This window comes from Zea mays, chromosome 1, assembly GCF_902167145.1.
Source record: "Zea mays cultivar B73 chromosome 1, Zm-B73-REFERENCE-NAM-5.0, whole genome shotgun sequence".
Classification (NCBI taxonomy): Eukaryota; Viridiplantae; Streptophyta; class Magnoliopsida; order Poales; family Poaceae; genus Zea; species Zea mays.
In genome coordinates this window covers 279,646,576-279,668,703 of record NC_050096.1, presented here as the reverse complement: position 1 = coordinate 279,668,703, position 22,128 = coordinate 279,646,576, and the positions used below count along the sequence as shown (strand labels likewise).

The 22,128-nt window shown below is 47.6% G+C and overlaps 1 protein-coding gene across 1 annotated transcript; it reads left to right on the top strand.

The window, feature by feature from the left end:
• The first annotated feature begins 7,655 nt into the window (after nucleotides 1-7,655).
• On the top strand, nucleotides 7,656-17,619 carry LOC100281671 (homeodomain protein JUBEL1). Its single transcript, NM_001154591.2, is given in 5 exon segments — nucleotides 7,656-8,010; nucleotides 8,286-9,665; nucleotides 11,299-11,684; nucleotides 12,836-12,896; nucleotides 17,038-17,619. Coding segments are annotated over 4 exon segments (2,268 nt in total). The 5' UTR covers nucleotides 7,656-8,010; nucleotides 8,286-8,339; the 3' UTR covers nucleotides 17,533-17,619.
• The last annotated feature ends 4,509 nt before the right edge of the window (nucleotides 17,620-22,128 follow it).

The following is a 22,128-nucleotide window of genomic DNA, read 5'->3' as shown; positions in this document are numbered from 1 at the left end:
CTCCGTCGGCGGGATTCCCGCTGAGGAGGTTCTTCTCCGGGCACGGTTGGCTCGTCGTCGGAGACAGGGGGCGACTCCACTCTCTCGATGAAGAGGATGTCGGGGTAGATGGTGCTGCGGTCGTGGCGATCTTCTTTCCATTCTCCTTTGAGGGCGGAGGAACGGAAAGAACAACTTGCTTCCTCCCGGTCTTGTTTGCCTCCTTCTTTCTTGCGATTTGCGTCCATTCTTTCGTCGAGGAAGTAGACAGTGGAGTTCTCCGGGTCAGCGGGTTCTCGGCCCCTGGTTTGCTGAAGGCGATCTTTTTTCGGAGCGCTGGAGGCTGCGCTTTTTCCTTCTTCATCCCGATATTCTCGGAGCGTGTTGGAGTGGACTTCTTCTTTGGTTGATCGGCGATGCGGTGTAGAGTTCCCTCTTCATCTGCTATGGACGAGATAGTCCCGAAGCGGAACACAGATCCGGGACGGAGGGTGATCTTGCGGTGGAAGGTGACGGCCATTGAGCTAGCTTGGATCGGCGACACACCCCCTACCTGGCGCGCCAGCTGTCAGTGTTTTGGGTCCGACTGCACACCCGGGGTTGCCCCTCAAGGTGTTTTAGGAGTAGGACGGTATCGCCGACTGTAGCTAAATGGTTCATGCCAGATGCACGAGGAATAATAGACAGTGTTTACAGGTTCGGGCCGCTTTGAGACGCGTAACACCCTACGTCCTAGCGAGTGTGCTTTATGTACGGGTTACAAGGTAGCTCTTTGAAGTTAGAGCATAGAGAGATGGGGTGGATGGCTGAGTAATAATGGGATCGATCGTTCTGAAGGGGTGCCCCCTAGGCCTTATATATTCGACCGTGAGGCAATACATGTGGATATGATAACAATGTGCACCTAAAAGATAGTGAGCCGTTTTACTCTATCTTCCTATGATTCTGCCGACTTATCCTCGCCTGGTTCCGTCGTACGGGGCTCCAGCGCGGGAAAGTCGGATCTTCTGTTGCGGTCGCTTGCTCAACGCTGTGGGGCCGTCCGGGTTTGCATCAACCCGGCCTTATATCGATCTGCTTCACTGGTCGTTCCTCCCCAGGCCCATGAAGGAGTGACCTTGCGATTTATTGGGCTCTTGGGCCTTTCGTGAGGTCTTTTATCCTTCCAGTGGACTCGGGGGATATCTGTCCCCCACACTGTGCACCAGGCAATAGGAGCACAACAGCTAGTTCCAGGAGGCACTACGGAGGAGAGCCACCAGACTGTCCGGTGAACCACCGGACTATCCAAAGTAAGGCTGACAGCAGGCCAACGGTCATCTGCAACAGCTTTCTCAATCCTTGGATGACATGGCTAGGACACCGGACATGTCCAGTGTGCAACAGACTGTCCAGTGCGCCCAACGACAGAAACTGCTACTTTCAGTCCAATGGCTCTATTTGAGGGGGAGGCTATTTATACCCATCCAATCGGCCATTTGGAGTGTGTGGAGCACAAGAAACATATCTCAAGCATAGAGGCACATTTCTAAGAGATTCAACACACAAATGCAAAAGAGATTCATCCGGTGATTAGTATAAGTGCTTTTGCGAGGTGCTTACGGTAGTTAGACCGCTATTGTGCTAGCTCTAGGTTGTTCCTAGTTAGTTGAGTGAGTTTAGAAAAACCCACAAAACCCCTCGGCACTTGCGCGAGCCATTGTAATATTGTACCAAGTGGGACAAAAGTCTTGCGAGACCTTGTCAACCGCGTTTGTGACACGACCGCCACCATGTACCAAAGGGAACGAGGCCTACGACATTTTGGCTAGAAGCTCGATAGTGCAGACGACGGGGAGCGTCCAAGAGGAGCCAGAAGCGGAGCACCAATTGCGCGTGGAGAAGGCCCGCGGCTCTCTATAGAGTGACTCGACCGTAGTGCTTGGCCCTCATATGGGTTATCCTTTGCGTAGGGGCACCAACGAGGATTAGTCGGGACCTTGCGTGGTTCTGGATACCTCGGTAAAAATACCGACGTCATCCACGAGAGTTTGCTTTCTCTACTAGTGCGAGACCGTGTCAACCGCGTTTGTGACATGGCCGCCACCGTGTACCAGAGGCAACGAGGCATACAACGTTTTGGCCGGAATCTCGATAGTGGAGACGACGGGGAGCATCCAAGAGGAGCTGGATGCGAACACCAATTACGCGTGGAGAAGGCACGTGGCTCTCTACGGAATTACTCGACCGTAGTGTTTGGTCCTCACATTGGTTACCCTTTGCATAGGGGCATCAACGTGGATTAGTTGGGACCTTTCGTGGTTCCGGATATCTCGGTAAAAATACCGACGACATTCACGAGAGTTTGCTTTCTCTACAAGCTCTTTAATCTTTTGCACTTTCTCTACTTAAGTTGCAATCTTTACTATTCTTAGTGTAGATTATATACAGTTTAGAGATAATTTTTATAAGTTCTAATTCACCCCCTAAGGCATCAATGTTTCCTACACCATTTTTTCTAGCATTTTATCGCGAATTTCTTAAGCACTTGCAGTTGTTGAGATTTGAACTCGTGACCTCTCTTTCGCGCGTGAAACCTTCTCTACCACTCCACTCATATCTCACTTGTGTCTATATTACGTTTTCCTTCTCCCACATATTATAATAAACCAAGTGTAAATTGATTGTTTGAGGCACTAAATAAATTTAAATGGAAAGATTGTAAACTACAAAGTTGCATAACTTTTTGAGATCTACAACTTTTATTTTGGTAGTTTCTTCATTCAAGGTTGTTTACAAAATTTGATTTTTCAACTTTGAAAACTTCAACATATTTTTCTATGATAAAATGATTTCAAATGAAAAGGTTATAAACAATAAAGTTAAATAGCCTTTTTGATACCTACAACTTTCATTTTGGTATTTTTTTCATCCAACGACGATTGAAAATTTCAAATTTTGAAAGCCAAACATAGTTTCGCATGACAAATGATTTCAATTCAAAAGGTTGTTAGCTACAAAGTTTCAAAACTTTGCAAGACCCACAAGTACCATATTGGTCGGTTTCCACCCGAGGTTGTTTGAAAAAAAATTGAATTTAAATTTTGTTGAATTCAGACATTGTTTTCGTTGACAAGATGACTCAAATCCAAAAGTTGCCAAGTACAAAATTCTATAACCTCTTAATCTCTACAAAGTTTATTTTGGTTGTTTGCTCATTTGTTCATCCAACATGGTGGTTCTAACATTGTTCGGAAATCATATACATCATCTTGTAGTTTCATAAACTATAGAGAGAGATATAAGTTTTGTGAAACAAGTTTACTTTTATTTTGTCATATGAAGAAATGAGCAAAACAACATTCGTACATTTTGATGAGTTATACAACTTTGTAGTTGTAAATGTTTCCCATTTGAATTAATTTACTGCTTCGAAATGTGATTTAAAACTTGTTTTGCCTAGTATCGAAAAAACATTCGGCAAATAAGCTCTTTGCCCGAGTGTTTTTTTGCGAAGCGTTTTTTGTTTGGTACTCGACAAAGAGTTTTTTTGTCGAGTGCCTCGGTAGATCACTTGGCACTCGACAAAGATCCGTTTTCCGGTAGTGTAGCATTTAATTGTCTTGTGGGGACTATAAAACAACACATGATACTATATATTGTAACAACAATATCTTCTATAGCAACATATGATGTGGCAGCTTTGTATATCGTGATAAGAAACAATGGGTTGAAAATACCCTTAGGAGCCACTAAACAATTGATTATTGTATATGTTCTATCACAATTAGCCAATTACGGTAATAGACTCTACCTTTTATACTCTAAAAATTAAGAATCAGAACGTATTTGCATGGCTCTATTTCTATTTATTTTGGAACTAAAATTAATTAAAGGCTCAAAAACGAATCGTGAAGAAATATTTAGATCGTGATTCATTACCCGTAATGATCACAATATAATGCGTGTATCTAAGGATTCTGCACAATTGTCTAACTTTGGAAGACGTGTCCAAATTATATCTTTAGGATTATACAACTTTTTTATATATACAGCTCTTTATTAAATTCAATGTCATAATCCTACCTTACATCTAACAGTATCCATGGGACTAGCCTTACTGTGTGGAACATGGATCAATATATTACTAAAACTTAGTCTAAAAAATTGTGATCCGACGCAACACAAGTACGGTAATAAGGGGTGTTTGGATGGCTCCATGTTCCAGCTCCTACATAAAGTTATAGTTCCCAGTATGCGAAGTGGATTGGACTGAGGCTCTAAGGATCAATAAATATCAAGCACAAGTCCAAAAGAATCCCAATCAAAAGAAGTGAAGAAAATTGAGAAGGGTTGTTAGCTTGTGCACCGGAGATGCAGTGGAGGCTCACCAGACTGTCTGGTCCCTACAACTGGACTGTTCTGTGCACCAGGCAATAGGAGCACAACAGCTAGTTCCAGGAGGCACTACGGAGGAGAGCCACCAGACTGTCCGGTGAACCACCGTACTATCCAAAGTAAGGCTGACAGCAGGACAACGGTCATCTGCAACAGCTTTCTCAATCCTTGGATGACGTGGCTAGGACATCGGACATGTCCGGTGTGTAACAGACTGTCCAGTGCGCCCAACGACAGAAACTGCTACTTTCAGTCCAATGGCTCTATTTGAGGGGGAGGCTATTTATACCCATCCAATCGGCCATTTGGATTGTGTGGAGCACAAGAAACATATCTCAAGCATAGAGGCACATTTCTAAGAGATTCAACACACAAATGCAAAAGAGATTCATCGGGTGATCAGTATAAGTGCTTTTGCGATGTGCTTACGGTAGTTAGATCGCTATTGTGCTAGCTCTAGGTTGTTCCTAGTTAGTTGAGTGAGTTTAAAAAAACCCACAAAACCCCTCGGCACTTGCGCGAGCCATTGTAATATTGTACCAAGTGGGACAAAAGTCTTGCGAGACCTTGTCAACCGCGTTTGTGACACGACCGCCACCATGTACCAAAGGGAACGAGGCCTACGACATTTTGGCTAGAAGCTCGATAGTGAAGACGACGGGGAGCGTCCAAGAGGAGCCAGAAGCGGAGCACCAATTGCCAAGGGGTATTTGAATCCTCTTATGATTTATTTAATTTGTTTTAAATAGTTTTAGTTCTGGAATCAAAATAGGGTAGAGACTAAACTTTAGCCTTCTAACTAAATTTTAGTCGTTGAACTAAAAGAATCAAACGGGGTCTTAATCTCTTAATTAAACTTTAGTCGTTGAATAAAAAAACCAAACGGAAGTCTAAGAAGAAGAATTGCATGGCAGAATAATAAATATATGGTCGTTTAAGACTTGGAAATGATAGTACGCCGATTCGGAGGAGAGTAGTTCATGAATGGCTTGCTCTCGAGTGCTGTCGGTACGTACGTATAGCCTGAAGCCAAGCACCTTTTTTTTCCCGCGCGCGGGGGGCCCACAGTTAGATAACACATGATCACTGTGTGAGACTAGGATTGAGTTGGTGCCGAGTCCAAATCACAAGGGCCCAATAATTGATCGAGACGGCAATCCCCCTCCCCTCCGCACCGCTCCGCTCCCAGCGGCCGACAAGCCCCGCCCGTGGCCGCTATCGCGCGCCTGGACCACCGCTCCGCCCACCGCCCGATCCCCGTCCGACGGCCCCGGCTCGCCGACGATAAAGATGGAGACGACCGAATTTAACCCCCCCAAAAAAAAAGAGCGTCACTCGCACGTACAGCTAGCACGCTCGAAGCTAACAAGAGCTAGCTCTCTGGCGCGTCTGTACTCCGATCCTGTACGGTGGTGCGGCGCCGCGGCTGAGGCTAGCTCGATCACCGGCGCCGGCCTCATCCTCTCCTCCTCATCATCTGTCTCTCTTCCGACCCCGCTAGCTCAGGCGGATTAGACAGAAAAGTCAAGACGACCATGCAGACTGCCCGCATGGCCGGAGAAACGCGCGCGACGCATGCACCGAGCTATCTATCCCCTCAACCGCCTCTCTTAAAACCCCACCATCACTGCGCGCTAAACGCTACAGCAAGAAAGCCTAGAAAAAGGGCCTGGACGTGCCGAACGCCGAGCAGGTCAACGTACGGCCAGGATCATCAGCAAGGAAAAAATTAATAAAAAAGGGCGAAGCCGGCCGGTTGGATTATTAGCGGTTGGGGACGGATTGATTAGGCCTGCACAGCACACACGCGCGCAGTAGTAGCGTCGTCAGGTTTAGGGTGTGTTTGGTTTGACTTTTGGCTTTGGCTTTTGTTTCTCTAAAAACCAAAAGCCAACCAAAGGGCTGGATCCAGGAAGCAGCTTTTTCTAAAAGCCGACTTTCTCGTAGTGCAAATCTGAAAGCACCTCTGGACCTGCTTTTAGTGGCTTTTCGGATGGAACTATGAAAACATATATCGAAGAATTTTTAACGACTTTTAGTGGTTTCCATCAAACGGTTTTTAGCTTTTTAACAACTTACAGCCTACAGCAGCTTTTTCCACAGCTCACAGCCCACAGCAACTTTTTTCACAGCCACAGCCCAACCAAACAGACCCTTAGCGACGCTCTCGCACACCACAGCCGCACGCGCGCCCGCGTGGTTGAGACGAATCTGCAGCGGCGCAAGCGCAACAGCAATCCCGCTTTCGTTTTCCTTTCTCCATTTAATTAAATGTTTCATCAGAAAGCAGGCGGGGAAAAAAATAAAGCATAGGAGATTCGTCGCACCCACCACCGGCCGGGCCGAGATTTTTTTTTATCATTTTCTCGGTTTCGCAATAAAGGCGAGGACGTAAACATATGGCGTTGGTTGGATCGGAGGAGCTAGCTAGCATAGCACACGGAAAGTTTTGCTTATCTTTTTTATATATTTTTTGCATAAAAAAAAGATAATTTGATCTGCCGGGGTGGATTATTTCCTCCTCGCGCGCCTCGGCTGCAGGGGCGTCCCCGAGTGCTGGTCAATTTCGAAATGAAAAAGAAAAGATGGAAAGACGCAGAGAGGGACGCCTCCTCATCGCTTTCTTTTCCCATCAGACGACCCTGCCCCCTTTACTTGCTTTCCATCTGTTTTTTTCCTCCCCTCTGCCTCCCTGCTGGATAATACTCGACATGATCAACATCATCTTCCATTCCACCTTGTATCTAGCTCGCACAGCGAGCGAGGGGAGCGAGATAGTTGGTCGGCTGCCGGTACGGTGTGTGTACATGTACTAGCTAGGCGCTCGCTCGAATTGTTGCATGTTGAGAAGTACCCATATATAGCGGCTAGCTGCAGCTAGTCTCTTGCTAAAAATCAGCTGTAAAGTCATTCGAGGATAGAAAACAAAAGAGCCATGAAAAGGAGAGAGAGAGCTAGAGTGGATGGGTGGGGGGGACAAATGAAAACAAGCGTACGACATCACCAGCACCAGCAACAATAACTTAACCACAACACAACAACGACGCCCGATTATTAAACGCGGTACAAGCGAGGGCATAAAAGAAAAAAGAGGGATCCCCAAAGGAGGAATGGAGAGGGAGAGCTAGCGAGGCCAGGGACAGCGACGTCTTCCTTTCCTCCTCCCCCCCTCTGGACTGAGCACGCCCCCGTCCAACTCCAATATCTGCAGCAGCAGTCACGGCGGCAGGAGGAGAGCTAGGGAGGGGAAAAGGAGCTCGGTTTTTTTATATACCAACCGGCCACCCGCCCTACGCGCTACTACTATAGCCTAGCTAGAGCCAGCTGCTTGCCTCGCCCTCCCCTTTGCGCGTCGTCGCGCTCCTCGCCGTCCCCCTCTCTCGGAATCGGAAGGCGATCGATCGCACAAGGCTGCGTCTGCGTGCTCGGCCGCCGCCCGACCCGACCGGACAAGGAGGGGAGGGGGCAAAAAAAATATATAGTTAGTCACACGCACGCAGCACAGGAGGGAGGAGAGGGATTGAGGGATAAAGAAATTTCGGGAGACAAGGAGAGAGAGACAGAGATGGAGAGGAGCGGCTGGACTCGGAGGCAGGCCTTTCACTACTCCCGCACCCAGATAACGATGTGGTAGCTAGTTCCTCTTAGGCTAAGGTAAGCAGCAGCGCCGGGAGCTAGCTCCTCCTCACTATCCTGCATGCTTCGTTCCTTCGTTCAGCTTTGGTTGCCCGGTCGATCGATCGGTTCTTTTTTGTTTCTTCGTATACATGCAAAGCTAGCTAGTTGGAGAGTTCCTTTATTTTTCGATTTCTTTGCTTTGGGAGAGTGCAATTCGGTTCATCGTCTTCTTAATTTGGATTCTATATTCGTTTTCCCCGCCTGGCCGGTGCTTATTACGATGGTGCTGCTGCTGCTCATGAGCTTCGCAGGAAGGAGGTCGTGGCCGGGATCCCGCCGATGATGATGACAGTGGCGCCGCCGGCATGGGCGTAGCGGCGCCACCGTACGAGACCACCACGTACGTGAGCCAACGCACCAAGATCAACATCGCAGCGATCTCCGCCGCCGCCGCCACCAGGGCGGCTACCGCGGCTTCTATGTCCCACTCGCAGGGATTCCACCAGGGCAGCGCCGGCGTCTACGGCTACTCCTCGGATGGCTTCGACCGCCCGGACGACTCCGGCCACCAGGACCATCATCAGCAGCAGCAGCACGTGGCGCAGCAGAGCCGCCGCGACAAGCTGAGGGTGCAGGGGTTCGACCCGGCCGCCGGCGGCGGCCACGGCCTGCTCCCCATCGAGGGCGACGAGCATGGCGGGCCCGGGTCCATGTACGAGCACGCGGCGGCCGCAGCTGGGGCCTCCAACATGCTCTCCGAGATGTTCAACTTCCCCGCGCCGCCGTCGGGGCCCTCCGCCACCGAGCTGCTGGCCAGCCAGATGGGCGCCAACTACCGCTTCGGGGGGCTACGGCAGCAGCAGCAGCAGGGGCCCGGAGGGGTGGTGGCTGGCTTGTCCGGCGACGGCGGTTGGTTCGTCGGGGCCGGCGCGGCGGGTCGTGCTGCTGGCTTGGTCCTCGGTGGTGGGGCCAACATGGGGTCGTTAGGTGAAACGTCGTCCCCGAAGCAGCAGGGCAGCATGGCTGGGCTGGCCACCGACCCGGCCGCCGCGATGCAGCTCTTCCTGATGAACCCGCAGCAGCAGCAGCAGTCCAGATCGTCGCCGCCGTCGCCGTCGGACGTCCAGGTCCAGCACCACGAGGCGGCGTTCCAGGCGTTCGGAAACGCCGGGGCCCCGTTTGGCGGCGGCGCCGGGACCGGCGTCGTGGAAGGCCAGGGGCTGTCCCTGTCGCTGTCGCCGTCGCTGCAGCAGCTGGAGATGGCGAAGCAGGCCGAGGAGCTGAGGGTCCGGGACGGCGTGCTCTACTTCAACCGCCAGCAGCAGCAGCAGCAGCAGCAGCTGCCGATGGCATTGCACGGCCAGGTCGGCGCGCTGGGGCAGCAGCTGCACGTCGGCTACGGCCCCGCCGGCGTCGCGGGCGTGCTGCGCAACTCCAAGTACACCCGCGCGGCGCAGGAGCTCCTCGAGGAGTTCTGCAGCGTCGGGCGCGGGCAGATCAAGGGCGGCGGGCGAGGGGCCTCGGCGTCTAACCCTAACAACAACCCGGGCAACAAGGGCGGCGCCTCCAGCTCCGGCGCCGCCGCGCAGTCCCCGTCGTCCGCGCCCAACAAGGAGCCCCCGCAGCTGTCCCCCGCCGACCGGTTCGAGCAGCAGCGCAAGAAGGCCAAGCTCATCTCCATGCTCGACGAGGCACGTCCACTGTCTCATCATCCACACACACACACACGCGGACTCCATCCGTTCCCCTCCTTTCTGCTTCATCGTCTATCTAGCTTGCATGCATATAGCTAGGTGCATGGGTTTGCTGACGCCATAGCTAATAAGCTCCGGCCGACGACGACGCTCGATCGTGGCCACGGAGGCGCGCGGCGCTAGTTAAGGTAGTTGCGGCCGCGGCGGTAGGTGTGCAGAGCCGGTACGTACGTAGCAGTACAGTACTACAACCGATGATCCAGCAGAAGCAGCAGCTACTAGCTGGTGGTACGAGAGAGGAGAGAGAGGGGAGATCTTGTTTTTTTTTATTTTTTTTACTGCCACAAGTCATTCTTTCCTGCCGGAGGTGGCAGGTGGCCGCCAATGGCATGCAAGGATGCGGCGCTGCAGCAGGAGCCGCCGCCACACCACACAAACTCCAAGAGGGATATGAATCTTCTAATCATAGTAACATCGATCCCATCCCATATGGCTCGGTTTCCTTTTTGTGCGGTTGTTGGTGCGGCTGGCTGATGCATTCATCGCCTCCCCTCCCATTTTCTTTATGCGCCAATCGGTCCGTCCGCCTGCCTCTTCTCTCTCCGTATCCCCCCCCCCCCCCCCCACGCGCAAAGGGGAAAGAAGTACGGGAGGCTGATGTTACTAGCTGCTGGTAATTGTTTATGCGCGGCGGGCGGAGTCGTCACTACTACCTAATTTCGATTTCGTAAGCATTTGGTTCGACTAGAAGGTATAAATAAATAAAAATCTGTAAACTCATATAAATATACATGCATGCACCGGTGGTTGGTGTGCAGGCTGCTGCTGCAATCATGCAAGATCAATGCCAGCAGCATCAGCTAACACAGCTAGCTAGCAGTAGCTTATTACGGTCTTCTCGGTCGGCACTGCTACAATTGGCACTGCAGGGAAGCAAGTACGAGAGCTAGTGTTACAACGAACCCGTCGTTGCTATAGCTAGCTAGCTGCGTACATGCATGATTGGGCCGGGATCGAGAGAGGGGAGGTGGGAGAGGGAGCTATAGCTCGCGTCGCTCGCTCTCAGTGACCACCGCGCGCGCGCGCGCCCGCGGCAGCTGGATGGAGCTTGGCCACATCCACATGCATGCAGCAGCAGCTGGTCACACTGGTAGATGCGTATGGTGTGTGGCTGCCTCATCGCCCGGCTGTTGCCAAATACCGGTGGGCCTCGCCTGCTTTTGTTGCTTCCCCACCCCATTTCTCATAATTGTGCCAGCGACACATGACATGCAACGCCATGCCCATGCCTTAACTACTGCTGTGCTGCACCACACCCACACCCCATCGAGTTTTGCTTCTCGTGTTTCGTTCGATCGATCGATCCATGCATCAGCATACATTGCTTTCGATCGTACTACAAGCTACGTACCTAGCTATAGCCAGTAAGTACTGAGTAGTAGGAATTTCTTCTTCTTCTTCTTCTTCCTCCTCCTCTTTCTCCATGCATGCATTCCACGTTTCGATTATTACTTTGATTTACTAGCTAGGGAATAATAGGGATAGAACGATTAATTAATTTTCTGGTGGATATGCAACAAGTAATAACAATTTCTTGGGTACGCATATGCGTACGTGACCGTACGAGCAGGTGGACCGGCGGTACAACCACTACTGCGACCAGATGCAGATGGTGGTGAACTTCTTCGACTCGGTGATGGGGTTCGGCGCGGCGACGCCGTACACGGCGCTGGCGCAGAAGGCAATGTCGCGGCACTTCCGGTGCCTCAAGGACGCCATCGCGGCGCAGCTGCGGGCCACGTGCGAGCTGCTGGGCGAGAAGGACGCCGGCACCAGCTCGGGCCTCACCAAGGGCGAGACGCCGCGGCTGCGCGCCATCGACCAGAGCCTCCGCCAGCAGCGCGCCTTCCACCACATGGGGATGATGGAGCAGGAGGCATGGCGGCCCCAGCGCGGCCTCCCCGAGCGCTCCGTCAACATCCTCCGCTCATGGCTCTTCGAGCACTTCCTCCACCCGTACGTGTACTTCCTTTCCTCCCTTCATCATCTCGCTCGACCAATGCATGCAGCGAGCGCTCCTCTACTCGTACTCATCACGGGCAGCTTCTGCTTTGCTTTTTTTCCCCCTGCCCCCGCTGTGGTTCGCTGCTGCTGCGCTTTAGCAAAAGCAGTAATTTTTTCGAGATCCACGCTAAAAAAAATACCCGGACGACGCAGGCAGCAAGCCATGCATGCCGGGGACTGTGCGCCTGTGTATATTCCTCCCCTTTTGCCCCCCGGGGTTTAGCTTTCCCATCATTGCAGAAATTTACCTTTTTTCCTGGTTTTATTACTGCGGTCAGTCTCAGCCCGTCAGTGGCAGGAACTCTGTCGTCTGCTCTCAGCCTCTCCTCCGGAGTCCGGGCCGCCGCTAGAGAAAGAGAAGGCTGCTCTTCCGTCCGCGCGCGTTCTGCTGCGCGCATGAGCGGGCGAGGCGGGCCTTTCTGCCGCGCCCGCGAGCGAGCTGCATGCTGCTGCAACCGGCATGGGCGCGCGGGTAGCCACCGGACGACGAGCCAGCCGGCCTCCTTTTGCCTTCCACCGTGCCAGCCAGCGTCTGGTCCAGATCCCGTTATCATGCTGCCAGCCATTGCCGCCTGCTGCGAGAGATCAAAGCACCAGAGGGGGGGAATATATCGGTCTCGGAATCCGTTTTTCCCTTGGCTCCTGGCGCTGCATGCATGCATGCAGATTGCAGAGAGTGGTGGCGTGGCTGGCTGGCCTAGCTATTAGTTGCCATGCTGCTTGTGCTAGCTTGCATGTGCGTGCATGGATATCAGTGCTCGTCCGCACAGTACATATGATCATCGGTCACATTTTATAATGGGTATATGATTGGCAAATAGTGCTAAGCACGTCGCACGCAGTGGCAGTGCTGGTGCTGTTCCTGCGGCTTCTGCTGCTGCATGCACGCATAGTATGCGCTTGCAGGCTGTGTGCAGTCGGCCGCAGCTCAGCTAGCAGCCAGGCAGAAGATAGTGTGCTGCCAGCACACACGTACGTACAGGGGCAGCCTTAACACGGGTCCTTTTCTACGTGCCGTACAGTATGTGCGGCGTCGTATGGCCGGGAATGATTCTCATGTTGTGTGCATGGCTTGTTAATTTCCTCTCGTGCCGTCTCTGCAGGTACCCGAGCGACGCCGATAAACACCTGTTGGCGAGGCAGACCGGGCTGTCCAGGAACCAGGTCTGTACACTTGCACCCATGCACAGTGTGGAGTCAGAGCTTTCATCGGCTAGCTAGCTTGTTTTACAGATAGTACGTACCTTATGTATGCATGCATGCTTACATGATTTGAATATCTATATATATCGCCTACTGTTTAGCTTGGCAGTTTTTCCTGTTTGTTATGCTCTTTTGTGTTTGCTGATTTGGATGCACTCCTTTTTGGCATCGACTCAGCATGGCCGTCTGCATTGTCTTATATATGCACAGTAGACAGCTAGTGTGCCCCAGTCTCCCAGAGGTGAATAGAAACTGACGCCAATATATCGCCACTTAAATATATGCTTATGCTGACTATATAATATGTACAAACAGACTCATAATTTAGTAGTAGCAACTTCTGAAATCTGGAGAATTAAATCATTTCAATATAATATTGTGCATATGATACAATAACTAGGTTGGAAAATCAGACAATTAGCTGAGACCCAACAAGTCGATAACCTCAGCAGACAACATATCGATTGAATTTATGGAATTAGCAAGAGTCTCACAAAACGTTTCAGAGCTAGTTTGAGAACTCAATTTTCTTAAGGGATTCCTATTTTTTCAAGGGAAAATAAACTAATTTCTCTTGGGAAAATCGAAATCCCTCGGGAAAATGGGGTTCCCAAATTAGCCCTAAGATAGTTTCTAGAGCTCACTAATATATGCACGCATATATACATATCCTAGTTTATATATGGCACTAAGCTTGTGCGAAAGTAGTAGAAAAACTGAAGTTAGGAAACTATTAAGATGACATGATCATGCCCACATATTTATATTAGCATGCATGATGGCGTTGGACTGACGCCGCTACTGCGCAGCGCCTCAGGTTTTATGCATGTTTTTCCCCCTAACCTTCTCGCTCCAGTCTATCTTTCTCCTTCTCTCTTGGCCTCTTTTGCTTATTTCCTGCATGCACTTACGTGGTCCCTGAACAAGTGCCCCCTCATGTCTACCAACTTGAGGGCACTGGGGCATTATCAATCGATGGCCGCATCGTAGAAACACTAGCTCCTCTCCGCTCTTGCCCAACGTGACAACGCAAACTGGGTCCCTCTTAGCTCTCCCTTGGCCCTTTATCCTCTCCGGGCATCTTAGGTGAAATATATGCATACCTAGCTACCTACATTGTGGCCCAGTATATATATACTTATCATTTGTTATACCATATATTGATAGCATACTTATGAAAAATATATGAATTCTCTGGACCCACCAACCGGTTATATATTTACAGATACCATATAACCATGTCCATGTGGGAAAATTGAGTTGCCTTTTGTTTTTCTAATGACGACAACTATATATTCTGTGATTCCAAAATATCTAAAAGATCCTAGCTACCTAGCTATATACGATACATGTTGTCATGCTTAGACCCTGTTTGAATGCACTAGATTTAACAATTAGTTGGCTAAAAAGTTACTAGTAGATTTAGCTATAGCTAATAAATAGTTGGCTAACTATTAGTTGATTTGCTAAAAGTAACTAATAGCTGAACCATTAGCCGGTCTGTATGGATATCTACAACTAATTTTAGGGGGTGTTTGGTTTGTAGGGACTAATGTTTAGTCCCATTATTTTATTCCATTTTAGACTATAAATTGCCAAATTTAGAAACTAGAATAGAGTTTTAGTTTCTATATTTAGCAATTTTGCAACTAAAATAGAATAAAATGTAGGGACTAAAAATTAGTCCCTAGAAACCAAACACCGTCTTAGGTAGCTAACTATTAGCTCTAGTGCATTTAAATATGGCCTTAGTTAATGTGGTACAATAATGTCGACAGAATCTTAATAACATGTTGTCAAAATTAAAGTGACATTTTTTTCTAATAAGTATATATCACCCCTCGGTTGCACCGTATGTGCGTGTGCCACAATAATTCTGTACAACCAGCAGTTGGCACATCGTTTATTCCAAGTAGTTCTGATAAGCTAGCTACTAACTTGTTTAAGCAGTCAGTGGGTGACCACTTGTTAACCTACTTGGTCCACATACATAGATTCTTTCATATTAAATTCATCGTTTGGTCTAACCTAGTAGATTTTAACGTTGTTTCAGGGTGCTAGCTTTGATCGCATCAACATTGTTCACATCATTTACATATGTATACTACCAGCAAAGCATTTAACGATGAACAACTAATAATACTGACACCTTTTCGTGTAACCAACTATATGCATGCCTTCATCTTGAAGCAAGAAAACATTGTCCCTGTGTCTTCCAATGCCCTTGATCATACATGTACACCCATTTGCAAATTTTACATTTTCAAATAATTTGTGTGTGTGTGTGTATATAAATATATATGAAAAATAAGAACGAGTTTCACTTGCTAAATGTGGTTCTATAAAAACTATATGCTTCCACTACATCATATGATACTTTTCAGGTGCAACTCATTAATTTTTGTACACATAGAATCTTGTGTAAGATATATACTTAATTCTATAAATTTAGTTTAATTTCTTCATGCATGCAGGCATATATTATAATGCTACAACTAAGAACATATATAGTGGTGTGTGTCTATCGATCGTAATATTTGGTCCTAAAAGTTAAAATAATATGGGTCCCTTGATTTTGTAGTACTCTTATTTTCCCAAAATTAATCCCTTGATTTGTGGCTTTAGAAATCAAAATGTACAACTACCACATGCAACCAACATTTATTGTTTTGGGAGTTGTAGACAATGTGTTGTGACTATTTTATGCAAAGGACAATCCCATGCAAAGGACTATTTGTGGCTTTAGAATTAAGACCAACATTTATTCCTTGAATTTTTGCATCATACTAATTTATTGTTATCAGTGTGTAGCACAAACACAATAATCAGAATGAAAATACACCATATGTTCATGGCAGAACAGATTTCTAACAGCTTTAGACCAATTAGCAAATAAGAGAAAAGGCATTACTACCACTTATTGAGCTTATTAACTTTAATTGCACTCACCATGTACTGAGAAGTTGGAGAAATAAGTACCATTTACCCGAGATGCTAAAGCAATTAGTTTTATTGTTTAAAATAATATAATAAGTGTTGTTGCATCCACTATATCAACCATTGGAGTATGATGTCTAGGAGAAATAAATGGTACATTGACCACTGAAAACCTAGAGGAAATAAATAGGTTTAATGAAGGAGGAGGGTTTAGACTTTGATTTATGTTCGCACAAAATTTCAGTCTACAAATCTATTCTTTCAGTGACTTAGGGAGTAAATGTCATCTTAAGGGAACAACAAACTACAATGTAGGAATTCTCAAGTAAATTCTTATGAACTGTAAGGTGGAGAAAGAGTGTAAACATATAAACACATGTATGGATGGTAGCTAGTATTATATGGCACACCAAATTACCCTCATAATTAGTTTGTACTATCCTTACATGTCATATTAGGTTTGTCCTATGTTAACCTCTCTTAACATTGACCGTCAACTTTGATGTTCAACAACATGCAAACTATATATTATAAAAGTATTTTCTCATGGTGAATCTAAAAACATAAACCTTATATTGTTAACATATACAGATGGTCAAAGATAGAAATGTTTGACCTAAGACAAAACTATTATAAAATGTAAAAAACAGAGTATTTATATTCGTGTGGGAAACATGTACCTGTGTAGAATATAATCATAACAGGAAAGCCTATTGCTATATTACAAAAAATAAATGGATCTGAAACATTGGACACAAATGAAACAATACAGTAATGACAACATAAAATTGAAATATGACAGGGAGAACTAGGTACAGGAGCGGATTCAAGCCTTTTTTTGGGTCAGCTGATGACTCCAATAAAATATTTGCTAGCTTCGCTACTAGGTAGCTAGGGCTAGTGGTTTTTTATGGAAGGTTATTTGACGTGAAAAGTGATTCTGTGCATGGAGCAAATAAGATGAAGTTGTTTTTTTTTTCACTTTTAGTCCTCTAGTTCATTTTTGAGACATATTTCACGGAACCAATAGAATCATTTTCTAGTAGTAAACAACTATATTTGTCTGCCTGCATGCATGCACGCATGGCGCCACAGCCCACATGCAGTGCGTGGACCCTTGTCCCTGCAATAATTTGTTTGCTTTCCTTTGGATCATCAACTCCAGGTCTCCAACTGGTTCATCAACGCCCGTGTCCGGCTATGGAAGCCCATGATCGAAGAGATGTATCAGCAGGAGTGCAGGGAGCTCGACGGCTCCTCGGCCGGCGGCGGGGGCCCCGAGTCCGTCAACGACCCCTCCGGCGCCGACGACTCGCACTCCCCGACCACCACCGGCGCAGCGCAGCTCCCGCAACAGCAACATCACCTCGGCACGGTGCCTGGGGTGATGCCCCACAAGCCCGACCCGGGCGCCGCCGGTCCCTCGGCTGCGGACGCGGCGTTCGTCGGGATCGACCCTGTGGAGCTCCTTGGCGGTGGCGCGGACGACTTGTACGGGCGGTTCGAGCCCGGGGTGAGGGTGCGCTACGGGCCCGCTGCGGCAGGCGCTGCTGCCGGCGACGTGTCGCTGACGCTGGGCCTGCAGCACGCCGGCGCCGGCAACGCCGCCGGGCCCGACAGCACCGGGCGGTTCTCCTTGAGAGACTACAGCGGTTGTTGATGCTTACACATCGCTTACATCACCTTTATTCATGGCTCATGCATGCGCCCATCATGCATTTGGAAGAGCAAGGATCGACGAAAGAAAGAGAGAGAGAGAAAAGAGTAACCAGAGAAGAGATAGAGGGCGCTAGACAAAGAGAGATGAGCATCTAGAAAGAGAAAAAATGCATGGTGCCTGGAGGTGATGAATGGGATGGGATATATGAATATGAGATTATCACAACCACCTTCGTCGTCTTCTTCCCAGATGATTCTTAATTTACTTAGCTAGAAGATTAATTCCTTTTGCTAGGCATTGTTGTTGGGGGGTTAAGGATAATTAATTTGTATACAGCAAAGGAAGATAGGAAGTGTATAATTGTTTAGTCACACTTTTTTGGTTCTTTGTTTTGCATTTGCCCGTTTTTGTTCTGGTGTACCAATTTTCCTTGTACTCATTTTTCTTCCCTCTGTAAACTAAACATAAGAGACACATACATGCATACGTAAATACATATATTGGTAAATATGGTCATACGTATAGCATATATATGTAAGGCCTAAAAATTGAACGTACGTATACTTCTGTACAAGTGTGGCCACATATTTGGCTGGCATGTACGTGCAAATTGTATGTGCGGAACTGCGGATGTGCCTCTTTTCTTCTGCCCCATCTTTTGGGGAAACCTATTGATGCCTTGTCGGGGTTGGATCGGATCTCCCTTCATGAATACATCTAAAACATCACAAATCTCCCTTTCTGAATACGTTTCTACGCTTTGTATTTGCTTTGCATTGGTTTGTGTTAGCATCAATCACCAAAAAGGGAGAAATTGAAAAGAAAATGACCTCAACATTTCTTATAATAAATTTTGGTGTTTGACGACCATCACAAACTATATGGACTAACAAATTTGCCTAGTTGATTATTTCTCAGATGCATAAGTTCATCTATAACTATTCTAAATCGACTGTCCGAAATACTGTAGATTATTCCGGACAGGAGAAGCTTTTTGGCAAAACACCTATGCGTGGACCGTCCGGGCCCTTACGGCGGACCGTCTGCGACACCAGGGTGAGCCTCGGACAGAAACACTGCAAAAACACAAGTTAACACTGCGGACCGTCCGAAGGAGAAGCGAGCGCCGTCCGAGACCAAATGCGGATCGTCCGGTCGTTAAAAAACCAGAAAATTTGAAGGTGACGAGTTTGGTAAAATGCATTTTTAGGGTCCTCGTGGACCGTCCGGGGTGCACGGCCGGACTGTCCGCGACTACTTTATCTGACATCTGACGACACATTAAATACATTATAGCCGTTATTGCTGACCGTTCCGATTTCAGCCGTTGATGTGCAGGGGCGGACCGTCCGCGGTCGGCAGAAAAGGAGCAACGGCTAGGAAGTGGTTAGAGGCTATAAATACAACCCCAACCACCTCCATTCACTTCATCCAAGTTTTCTGAACTCCACATTCAATACAAGAGCAATAGCCTACACTCCAAGACACAATCAAAAGATCAAATCCTCTCCAAACCTCAAAATCAACTCAATTGATTAGTGACTTGAGAGAGGGTGTTTAGTGTTTCTTTTGTTGCTCTCGTTGCTTGGATTGCTTTTTTCCTTCTCACTCTAATTCTCTGAGTGATTTGTAAAGCTAGCAAGAGACACCTAAGTGTGTGGTGATCCTTGCGGGTCTTAGTGACCCAAGTGTTAAGGAAAAGCACTGGACCGGTCTATGTGACCGATTGAGAGAGGGAAAGGGTTGGAATAGACCCAGCCTTTGTGGCCTCCTCAACGGGGACTAGGTTCTTTGGAACCGAACCTCGGTAAACAAATCACCATGTTCATTTGTGTTAATCTCCACTTGATTTGTTTCCCCTTCTTTCCTCTCTCTAAAAGTTTCCTTGCTCATATTGATTTGAGTTTGCTGCCAAGGTTATATGCATTGATTGAGCAACTCTTGGCAAGGAGAACTATCTTCCGCACTCTGAATTATTTGTAACACTAATCCCGGGCATAGCGCGTGTTCAAAGTTTATAAATTTTAGGTTTCGCCTATTCACCCCCCTCTAGGCGACTTTCAATGTGTCCTCAACATCGACGTGAGTCCACATCCCAAGTCCACGCCCTAAGTCCACCTCACTAAAGCCATCCTATAGCTCCACCGTCATGTCATCACATCGTGCGCCAATACTAACCCCTTCCCTATCGCCTAGACTCGCTCCACCAAGTTTGCCACACCGCACTTGACGTCCCTCATCCAACCGTAGGGATGGACGAAAAACTCGAAGCTTGATAACCCGCTCGACTTGGCTCGTTAGCACCTTGACTCGTTTGTATTTTGTAATGAGCTGAGCAGTGTTTTAGCTCAGTTCATTAACGAGCTTGCAAGGAAAATGGAGCCCAGCCCATTTGAGTAAATGATTTTGGTGTTTGATGATCAACATAACCTGTGGACTAATGTGTTTGCTAGTGTTTGTGTTTGTAGTTCATATGATACGAAGAGGATTGGGCTGAGGCCCAAAGGATACATCACCTCAAAAGAAGACCTAAAAGATGCTTAGATGATCAATAAATATCAGGCTTAAATCCAAGACTCAAGACCAAAATAAGCACAAGAAAATAGTGAAGAAATCCAAGAAGTGGGCAATCAGTCAGCATTCAAGAGGAGTCAGAAACGGGGCACCACTTGCGTGTGGAGAAGGCCTATGGCTCTCTATGGAGTTACTCGACCGTGGTGCTTGGCCCTCGTGTGGGCTAGGCTTTGCGTAGGGGCATCAACGAGGATTAGTCGGGACCATACGTGATCTCGGATACCTCGGTAAAAATACCGACATCATCCACAAGATTTTGCTTTCTCTACCAGCTCTTTAATCTTCCACATTTACTCTCTATACTTAAGTTGCAATCTTTACTATTCTTAGTGTAGATTATATAGTATTGGAACTTAGGTTGCATAACTCGTTTTGCGGTAGAGATAGCAACACACAGACAAAACCTAGTTTGCAAATTCTAGATTGCTTATTTACATAGGTTTTATTCTAGCGATTTATTTGTGGCCTAGTTTAGAGATAGTTTTTAGAAGTCTTAATTCAACCCCCTGTTAGGCATCACCGTTTTCTACAGAGTTGTCTCGAGCTAGCTCGCGAGCTAGATGGGCTAAGCCAGCAACCCAAATTTCCCACACAACTTGGAAAGCCCAAGAAGAAACCCTAAGACTGCTAGACGACCAAATCATTTTCACCACGCAAACTCATGAGTCCGTGGAGCACGCGTCTGCAACCTCCTAGCTCCGAGTCCCGGTGAATGTGTTCCGACCTCCCGTCTCTCGAGTCCCACCAAATCATTGTTGAAACAATGTGTGGTGGCAAGTAGCTAGTAGGTATTCAACATTTTACTTGTTTATTATAGAATGGAACATTGAATTCTAAATAATAAAGAGGTCCTCATTTCGATGCTGGTGCTTACCTAATAGGTTCAATAGAGAGTACCATTACATGCCTAGAGTGGAGAACAAGTAGATTTTGCCTTTGTGTCTGTTTCCATGCTAGCTTCAAAATTATCTCTTGGTGACCTTTTTTAACTAGAGAGTGGGAACATATGTGTCTAAGTCCATACACTATGAGTCTATGATGGATTGTAGCATTTGATGTCTAATGTCGATAAGTGGGCATGTCACATGTGGCGACATACTTGCATTGCATATTAACATTCTGGATTGATGAACCGTTGCCTAGGATGAACTTGGATATATGGAATGGAACTATGGAAGTGGTTTAAATATTTATTTTCTTATTTTACAAAGTATGCTTGTATGTTAATGGATTCATGTCTTTTGTTGGAATGGCTCACGAGCTTATCGAGCCAGTTTGAGCTAGCCAATGAGCTGAGTCGAGCTGGACTTTTAGCCTGTTGCTATAATGAGTCGAGTCGAGCTGGCTCATTACACTAATGAGCTAGAACGAGTCGAGACAAAACGAGCTGAGCTGGCTCATTATCTAGCCCTACCCAACCATGCCCCGATCCACCCTCTTCCACGCCAGCGCCCATAATTACGCATAGGAGCAATGTCGGCCCTTCCCGTCACCCTCTCATGGTGCGCCACCCTTTTGGCCAATCCCTGTCACCACCAAGACCTTCCCCGTGCGCATTGAACCATCCTTAAGCCTGTGGGTCGGACCTAGTGACCCAGGACCCTTTGGGGTGCGTTTCCCCTTAGGCATCAGCAAGGCACCATCGTGTCCCATGGTGGCACCACGCCCCTTCCGTCACTCACTCTGACCACCTAACCCGGGTCATACATGTCTGATCCGCCGACCTAGGATTCAATCCTGATAGATCTAATCCTAGTTGCCCACGCCTGATCCAACGATTGAGAGTTGCCAGTACCACTTCATCCACCATCGCCCCCATCAATCTTGCTAAAGAAACCCTAAATTCTTTAGGAATCGACATGTGGTCCAAAATTTTAGCATTAGGTCCTTGATTTGTTACAAATAAGCCTTGGGGGCCTACTTTCTTGTGCAGTTAGGCCCCTGTTAGGGTTTAAAACTCTTTGGCCCTAAAAGGGAAATGAGCTTTAAGTCATTTCTATATTTGTTTTGGTGTTTGATGGC